The following is a 10,000-nucleotide window of genomic DNA, read 5'->3' as shown; positions in this document are numbered from 1 at the left end:
GGGAAAATGAGGGAATTTGGGTTCCTCTCCCTTTCCCTCTTTCTCCCTCTTCCTTCTCCTTCTCCCTTATTCTTAGTGTGAAAGTGATGGTCTGTTTTGTTTTGTTTTGAGGGAGACAAGAAGATAGAGGATGCCATTAGTGACCCTTAAATTCTTTTGTTTTCGATGTGAAGTAGTCTTTGCTATTTGTTTATGTTTGCGCGTTATCCTCTACGGTGGAAGAACTGGTTACAGTAAATCTTGAAGTGAGGAATCCTTGGAGGTAGAGGGAAACTAAATTAATACCCGTAGAGGATGCATGAAACGGCTCTAGTAGCTTTAGAAAAGCCCGCAGAAGGTGAAGGTAAGCTTGCGATTACTTATCACAAATGTGGTGATGCGAGCACTTGCTTTGGCCATTATGCCAGTTTCATTCCAGCGAAATGACAACGAGGCTACGCCATTCTGCCAAGACAGAGCTAATAGATCACACTGGTCACTTTGCCCGACGAAGGTGCTGTCAAGGCTCTGTCGTGCTGAAAACATGTGGTGGAGATCTGTTGGCCTTTGCCGGAGTGCAGAAGGTGCGGAGGTCATGGTAAACTTGGTATTTAGGTTCTAGAATTGCCAGGAGATATTTAAGAGAACGAGATGAATTACTCGGGTGTTTCTTTATTGGAATTATGATCGGCAAGACTCTATCAAGGATACCTTAAAATAAACAGAAAGAGACGATCATGCTTTACGTACAGAGATAAGCATAACCTATGTTTATATTTTGGTAAGAATTTTTAAAAACTTACACAGAATGTAAACATGCATGGTGCTTGCCAGATGTTACTATTTGGCAATCTCTCTCCGTTGCGTTGTTATTATTAGGCTCTTTCATAGTATTTTAAAATTGGTGTTTGGTGATTTTACAGCGCTTGTACAGGCATGCAGAAGTGTTAGTACTTGAGCTAGTTTCATATAGCTGTTTTAGAATTGTACAATTTAGTTAGAAAAGATGTTCGTCTAGTTTGCGGGCTTGTTGAAATACATACAAAATCTGATTAATTGCTTGTTAATTTTTTTAAAAATGTTTGTTGCCTTTTGTTTTGCAAAGATTAAGGATTTCATGGAATTGATGATGAATATGACATGTACAACTCATTTGCTATGACTAAGAAAAAAATGTTTTTTCTTGTACTAGTATTGACTATGTTCTCTATATATCCACTGAAAGATTGCTGTAGTTTATGATGGGTGGCCAGCAATATCAAGTCCTACTTGGTAATGGTGCAGTGTTAAGCTTATAGTTTAAATACGTGGTAGGAGGTCTGTTTGCCTTTGCCAAAGCATCAACAGGCATCGAGGTCATGGCATTCGGTGTTTAGGCTAGTGGCATGTACATGGGTGTCTTGTAACATTTACTCATGGTTCGCAGACTTAGGAAGGGTTAGTACTGAAAATGGTCTAGTATAAATATGAAGATGAATCAGTGGGTAAGATAGAGAGTTATTTGGATGGATAGGTAGAAAATTTTGAAAGCATTTTGCTAATGACAAATGTTTTGTGAATTGAGGATAGAAGTGACTTCATAATAATTATTTATAGGATGGATAAAAAGAAAGGGTTATCTACCTTTCACAACTATGATCATAATCACAGCATATGCAGTACACAGACCTTCATAGAGATGTTTTGTAAAGCAAGATATTGGTCCACCCTATATCCTGTGAAAATATTTGTGGTGGAAGGTTGTTTCTTTGCAAAGATATTTAGGGTTATGGTTATTACTTGAGGCATCCATCAGTATATTGGTAAGAAAGTAATCAGTAAATGTTTAGAACACACCCATATGTATGCGGCTGGATTAACGGCAGACTGTAAGGACTTCGTGTTTATTGCTCATCTTTCGAAGGCCAGCATCCCCCAACTGTTTACTTTATTGCAAGATTGTGCTTACTCTCTTTACATTGTTTCCAAATAGTGAACCAGTCCGCACTTTAACATGAAGAATATTAATGGTAGATGCATTTTGGTCTTTGATGAAGGACAGATACCACACCAGTTTTTAGACATTGTCATTATTGGATTTGACTTTATTTTGGAGATCACTGCAAGTTTTAAGAATTTAAGAAAAAATAGTTTAATTTTCAATCCTGCATCAGATGGACTTTATACATTTACTAAATTATGTTTACCTTCTAGTTTGGCTTGTACATGCCTTTCACTGTATATTTACTTTGTAGAAAAAAGATGCATGTGAGGCTTTTTAATTATCTTCTTCAGAAATGCATGTATTTCTGTTGGAAATATATTTGAAGTGCTCCAGACACATTTCTTGTACAGTAAAGTTATTCATTCTCATTCATACCTTCTATATTTATCACAATAAAGAGTGTTCATTACTGGCATTGTACATTATCTGTCAGGTATGTTACAAATTAGATGCAAAACTTTAAGAGATTGTTATATATCATTATCATAAAAGTCATCCTTGGAAATGATTGTTATGACAATTTGCGGGGTATCCTTATCCTTGCAACTTTTGTCTTGCGTTGTAGATCACTATTTTCCTTTTTCTTCTTGTTGGTATTCTTTCTGTCTGTGATCTTATTTACTTATGCCTAATGTGTTCAGATGGGAAATCATTTTTCAGGTTCTTTATTTTTGGGAAGGGAATGTTACTGACTAGGCTAAGCTTGAATTTGGTCTTATGGCTAAACAAGAGAGTTGTATGGATCAGAACAAATAACTAAGAGAGAACAGTGTTTTTTCCATTTGATTTATCTTTCTATGTTACTTAAAGTTAGACAAAACTGCTATTGAGGTGAAGTTTGTAATGCAACACTATGAACAATAAGAAAATCCCTTTTTGGTTATTTATAAATTCTTATTTTACTGTACAAGTGTTTTAGGAGACCATGTCAATGTTTTTTGATCACAAATAAGAAGGGTGTGATTCTTTAAATTCTTTGTAAATGTGGAGTTTTATTGTCTGAAGTTTTACTCACAAATATCTTTTTTTTGTTCTTGTGTCATTGTAGTTCTGTGAATTGCAACTCATGTTCTTGAGAAACGTCCATTGATATGTACATTTTTGTTCTTTACATTCATCCAGATGCCATATGTGACTTGACTGGTGTTCTTACAATATCTTAATCTCGACTGTAATTTTGTAATTTATATAGGGCATTTGTAGAGCATATCACACATGATATATACATGTAATTGTAATTATTGCAATAAGATTATATACTGTTCAATAATCTTTGACATATTCATCAGTTTAACATTAGGATGATTCCAGATAAAGGGTATTTAAAAGAAATATATTAAGTAAAGGGGTTTAGGATTCAAAAGCAGATTTTGATGATCCCTGATTAATACTGGCTTCCAGAAGACTAGTTTGTGAATTGAAGGTTGACTGGTGTTCGTATGCTCTGCTGTGCTTTTGGTTAATCTTGTGTGTCTGTGAATACTTGTCATACTTGATTTATTTATGTGTTTATTTATTTTTTCAAGTCTGTATTCTTACAATAATTTTTTTGCGATTGCTGGAGTGAAGTTATCAAAGAAAATGTGCGTGTTAAAGAGCATGTGTGATGTCTTGAGATAATTTACATGCTACTAGGTAATGAATGTGGATATAGGCTTACAAAACAATACACCATAAGCTGAATAGAATCATGTTGAATCTTGTAATTTGTGAAAAGATTCGGGCCTCTGTTCTAGAAGCCACCTTCATTTATGTGGAGATCTCTGTTAATTTGCAGACAACTTTTCTTTGTAAGGAAAAGAGTGTGATAGTGGTGGAATAGGTTATTAGGATAGCATCATGATGTGAATAGTTAATGGTATCTAAGACATTTAGCTTCCATTCTTTTATGACCCTGAGATATTCATGTATGTTGACTTTGCTTCCATTTTCATGAGAGTATTGTCATTTCTAAAAGGAAGGAACCCTTTGACTGCTTATCTGTTTTATTGTTTAGAATCACAAGATAATTTGATACTGTGACCCTATAATTACTTTTCAGTGTTAGATTGTCTCATGCTGAATGCACACTTTTATGCAGGTAATTCATGCATGCTGATTTTTGCATTTATACTCTACTTCAAAAAGAAAGTTCTAAGTCTCATGTTTTGTTTCAGGGGCCGTTTTAATGAGGTCTGCTGTCCTCAGCATCCAGAAGCACATTTAATAGAGGATTACCGTGCTGGTGACCAGATCTGCTCAGAATGTGGCCTGGTTGTTGGTGACAGGTGAGTTGGCTGTTGAATTGTATTTTATTTTATTTTTTTATGATTTTGTTTAGTGGTAGAACACAAAATTATTTTTAGGTAGGGAGTGTTATGTTGTATTTTGGGGGTTTGGACATATTCTAATATTACTGAATAGCCTTTCTATTTTCTTGTCTTTTAAGGCTTTATGCAGTATTTTTTGTTAACTTTTGCACTTCCGTATGAACATGGCATATGCAAATGGTCAGACCCATTAGACTTTCAGAGACACTACTCTCGTGTAAACCAACATGATGCCCATGTAAACAAGTAAGATACTATTGGAGGTGGCCTGTACATTCCAATAGCATGGGTTATGTGCAGTACATTCTACAAGCAAGGATATTACCTCCTAAAACTTGCAGTGTTTATGTTGTGTCAAAACAGGAAATTAAATTTTTCCTTGATGTCATCAATGTGCACTCATTTATTGCCATCTTCATATAGCTAATGTGTAAATATTTTTATTGCTAGATTTTACTCGCTTTAAAAACACACACAAAAATGATCCTCCATTTTTTTTCTTGCTCATGCAGCTGGTCCTATCACATACTAATTTTCCTTTTTTGAGGTAGAACTTAATTTAAAAAACTGTTGAGGAGACTGGTAGACTTGGATGTACTTTTACTATTACTATGTAGAACTTAGTACTAGGAGTGGAGTGTGCTGTGTGAAGCATTTTGAATGCTAATTTTCAGATGTATTAGGTGTCTGCAAAAACAATCATTTGAATTGCTAATATCCCTATTTGTAATTTATCTTGAGAAGCGTACACATGGTCATAGAAGTGCTGATGTACACTGCAAACGCTGTTCTTATTTCTTGCAGTTTGCTAAATACAGATTGTAAGATTCTTTTTCACTCTGTCCTTAAATGTTTGTGTGAATATATATACCAGAAGTACAGTTAACCTACGAGATGTATGTAATGTTCACTTCATAAGCTTCCTTTTACTTTATTTCATCTTAATTACATGTGCAAATATAATGTAATATTACAATGGTCACTTGTAAAAGTATTAATAGTAACTGATTCACAAGTGTGATATCTAATAAGAGGATATTAAGTGCATTCTGTTCAGCAAAGTTTTGAATGAATTTATATATCAAAAATGGACAAGTAAACAAAGGAAATTGTTTTTGTTCAGCCTCTTGGGCATAAAAATTAATGTGGAGGATCATGGTGGACTCTCCAATAAACCGATTTTATGCATAGCTTGTGGGTTTTCTTTCATGGTAGGAGTAACTGCAGTCACAAAATTGGAAGTGAACAGCTTGTAAACAATTTATTTCATATCTTAGGAAAAGATGTAAAAGTACGAGACAAATTGGTTTCTAAACTTAAAAAATATGACCAACAATCCCTAATATTTCTCATTAAAGCAGCAGCTTTTGATATACAGGACATGTGTCCCCAATGCTGTGCCCAGAGCGTTGAAAGTGCAAACTGTACTCTTTATAGATTGTTCAAGACAACAATTCTATTGTAGAAGGAGCTATTTATATATCATGAAAATATAATGACAAACTATCCTGCAGGAAGTAGATAAAAGGTCTCGTGCTTCAGTTGGTACCAGGAGGATTAGTCGTTGTATAATAGCCAAGTATGTAATTATTAACTTTGATATGAAGAGATCTTTCTCTGTATTGATAGCCCAGATAGAATAATTTTTCTCTGAGTAAAATCCTGATGTTTTTATTGTAGAAAGCAAATCAGAAATCCTCTTATGAAACAGAGTAGTAAGGTATAACTCTAAAGGGGTTATTATATGAGGCTAGTAATTGTTACCTGTCCATGGATGACCTTGTGTCTTGGACTGTCATATCCCTCAGCAAGCATTCTCAAGTGCTCACTAACCTGGACTAGCCTGAAATAGCAAGGAGAGTAAGGAAGGTGAAATGCTATGAATTAGTATTTGCCATGACCTTAAATGTGGCCTTGGAAGCAGCAATAAGAAGAAAGTTGCTGATCACAGGGTGTTAAGCACCAGAGAGAGCAGAACCAAATCGCTACACAATGTGACCCAGCAAAAAGATTGACCAGAATCGAGACTGGCTTCATGGAGGTTATCTCTGCATTTGCACTAGAGTATGAAAGTGTTGTTTTACAGAGGATATGAAGGCACAACGTAAATGATCTAGAAAATCCCTTCAGTGCCTGGCTAATGAAGTTACTTCTGTGTAAGAGAGAAGAATGCAATAATGCATTATATATAGAAACTTGTGTACCCTCCCTGACAATTACTTGACCATGCTTCTCACAAGTTGTTAAGCACCATATGACTCGCTAAAAAGATTGCCTAACCTGAATCAAGACTAGCTTTGTGGACATTAACTATCTACTTGCATAAGAGTATGATAGAGAGGTTTTACAGACAGTCTCTATGGACACTTGATTTGATGTAAATTATTAAGAAATTCTTATACAATGCTAGGTTACTGATGTTGCTTCTACAGGTAAGATAGAATGATTCAATAATGCATTTTATGTAGAACTTTGTATACCCTTCATGACAATGACTTGTACCTGCTTCTCACCATTAAGTGCTAGAGAGAGCAGAACCATACCACTACACCATATGACCTGCTAGTTCACCAGTGTCAGGTATTTTTAGATGCTTATCTAGACGACTTCAAACATCCTGTCTTGCATTCATAAGAGCAAGTTCTGTTCAATCTTCTGTTTTTAATAAAGCCATCTTGGGCCCAAAAGGAAAAGAAAAATAATGGTTTGTTAAGAGGAAAGAGTACTGATGTCTTACTTTTATTGACACCACCATGATTTATTCTTTTTATATATATATGAGATAGTAGAAAGGAAAATGGAGAAAATGAAATTTGAGTTGGAATGAGGAACCAATAAATAATCTTTAGATTAAATGTTATGGATTTCCAGTGTATTAATCTCATACCCTTTTGATACAGAGTGATTGACGTGGGTTCAGAGTGGCGTACATTCAGCAATGAAAAGGCCAACAGTGACCCTTCCCGTGTGGGAGGTGCGGAAAACCCACTCCTAAATGGCTCTGATCTCTCCACCATTATTGGACCCGGCACAGGCAGCGCATCATTCGATGGGTTCGGAGGGTCCAAATATCAGAACAGAAGATCTGTAAGTATTGGCATAGTCATTGGTTTCGTTTATGTTTTCCTGTTCCGATAATTGCATTCAGAAATGTTAGGTGAAGATTTGCAGCCATTGTGTTCTTTTATCTGTTATTTTTTATGTAATAAATGTCTACGTTGTGCATAGATGGAATTTAGAGATTCCATGGTGCAGTTCAGCTTCACTGCAAAGCGAGTTTGTTTTTCAATGCAAGTTCAGTGTCCTCCACATGTTGCATTGAGGAGAAATGGCTAGCAGGAATTGACTCAAGACATTTCATTTGTTTTTTTCTTATTTTTGGTTATGAAAGATGAGGGATGGGCAAACATCCAGTACAATGTATTAAAAACATTAAATTATCCAGTCTGGTTGAACTGTGACATACCTCATGTAGGATTTTTTGACAGTGTTACGTACCGCTTTTGAGATAATCTCTACTTGACTTTGGCATGCATTTGGAATGCTTTTCTGAGAGTTTATGTTCCTGGGTTGTGCCGTCATCTCTTTTACCTTCTTAAATATTTGAGACTCCATTTAACTTCAGAACATCTTGTCATAGAAATGGCTATTTATTGTAAAATTTTGCACAGGTAATGGGAAATGTAGAAACCCATTCAGGTCATCTTTGAACAGTTGTCTTTCATTTTATTTTTAATCCCTTGAGTGTAGGTTTTCAACTCATATAAGGGATTAGAATATCAGTCATATTGTCATTTAATGGGTTTTCACATTTTTTCTGTTCTTATTATTGATATTTGAGGTTTGTGGCATGAAAATGATTGAAAGGCCCTTTCCTGTATTGCGGTATTAGGAAAATATTTTTACCCTTTTCAGATGTCAAGTTCAGACCGTGCCCTCATTAATGCCTTCCGAGAGATCAGTAACATGGCAGACAAGATCAACCTGCCAAAAGCCATTACTGACAGAGCAAATATGTTGTTCAAACAGGTCAGTAGATTCTTTGGAATTTTTTCTGTGTGGTGAAGTAGATAGTGAGATCTTCCAAGCTCTCCAAAATTAATGGATGATTTTAACTGGACCATTTATCCATCATATGTCAGATTAATATCTGTAATTGATATCTCAACACTTTCTCACTGATGATTGCCATATATTTTGATAAGGGAGGAGACACTCAACTCTATCATATGGAAATGAATTGATGGGTTGCCTTTCCTGTTTTCTGTAGCACCAGTAACTGATCTCACAAGAAAAAGTACATTTTTACATAGTTTCAGTAAATGTAAAGACTTTTTCACGTCATATAAAAGAAAAGAATGTGTATAATTTGTTAAACCTATTTTCTTTATTCATATGAAGTGTATGGATAAAAAAGAATATCAAATAATCTGAGTTGTGATTTTCAGGTGCATGATGGCAAAAATTTGAAAGGCCGTAGCAATGATGCCATCGCGTCGGCTTCCTTATACATAGCCTGTCGACAGGAGGGAGTACCCAGAACCTTCAAAGTACGGATAATTTCATATTAGTTTTTAATTAGTTTTTATTCTTTAAAAACATAAGTTGACAGTTTTAGGATGTTGTGTAAAATTCATGGCAATTGTTAAATGATTATGTCCAAAGGAATTTTATGATTTTTAAATGAGACTTTGACAGAATTGTTAACCTGTTCCTACAGTTAGTGCATATTTATTTTAGTAAATTGGTTTACACGTGAATGGCTCCAGAAGGTGCCATTTAGTCACCAAAGAGCTGATTATCAGCTTACCTTACCTTGTCTATTTACCTCATTCCTTGATTTTTTTGAGAAAGGACTTGCTTAATTTTATTACTATTTTTATTATTGACCACTTGCCGCTGGGATGGCATGTGCGTACATGCCATGCCCACAGTGTGTTTAATTTAGTAATTGTTTTTAGTCATAGATGGCTACACAGGTGCTAAGTCACCAATAAGCCAGTTGCAAAAGCTACCTGTCTCACCTGTTTACCCTTTTCATTGATTTTTGAAACAGAAATATTGAATAAAACATTACAAAAGTGAATGCAACATTTCCTGGCGTTCTTGGGTTAATAACTTTATAAAAATGATGATAGTAATGTTAAGATTGATTTTACTAATGTGAATGACTCCCAAAAATTCAGTTTGGGTAATATAGGCTTAGTAATCGACTCCTTAGTGGCTAAACATTTGTGAAGCCATAGGTATGAAAACACAATTAAAACTTGGTTAAACCCTTCTTTTGTTTCCAAGTTTTTGCATTTGCAATGTGTTTGTTTTACATATGCCTTAACAATGAACATTATGCTTTACTGTAATGATTTGGTAAATGTGTAACCATATTTTCAAAGTTCTTTTTGTTGTAAATGCTACTAGGTACCTGTGCCATTCTTACCATTTCTCTATGTTTATTCCTGTTTAATTAGGAAATACCAGGTGCAGGATATTTCTTGTAAGGAGATTGGCTTGAACATTTATGATGAATATGAGAAAAATTGAAAATCATAGCAGTTTATGCCCTAAACAATTTGCCAACTGCATATAAATATGTATGTCACACAGTAATGATATTTGTTGACTTGATTAGATATGATACGACATATATCCACTCTGTAGGGAATCTTTTTTGGCTATTAAGTCATACATGGAAAAGCTTTTGGTAAAGATAGGTGGATAACTCTGCTCC

At 34.9% G+C, this 10,000-nt stretch overlaps 1 protein-coding gene across 2 annotated transcripts in view; it reads left to right on the top strand.

Annotated features, from left to right (window-relative positions):
* The window catches only part of TfIIB (transcription factor IIB), a 17,404-nt gene that overhangs the window by 854 nt on the left and 6,550 nt on the right, over positions 1-10,000 (top strand). For both annotated transcript variants that reach the window (XM_027351151.2, XM_027351152.2), the window contains exons 2-5: positions 4,120-4,230; positions 7,173-7,359; positions 8,188-8,301; positions 8,721-8,822. In XM_027351151.2, coding sequence (XP_027206952.1) covers positions 4,120-4,230; positions 7,173-7,359; positions 8,188-8,301; positions 8,721-8,822 — 514 coding nt within the window. The remainder of the gene's footprint in view (positions 1-4,119; positions 4,231-7,172; positions 7,360-8,187; positions 8,302-8,720; positions 8,823-10,000) is intronic.

Source organism: Penaeus vannamei, chromosome 24, assembly GCF_042767895.1.
Source record: "Penaeus vannamei isolate JL-2024 chromosome 24, ASM4276789v1, whole genome shotgun sequence".
Classification (NCBI taxonomy): domain Eukaryota; kingdom Metazoa; phylum Arthropoda; class Malacostraca; order Decapoda; family Penaeidae; genus Penaeus; species Penaeus vannamei.
Note: the sequence above shows the minus strand (reverse complement) of the source record. Positions and strands in the feature narration are given on the sequence as shown.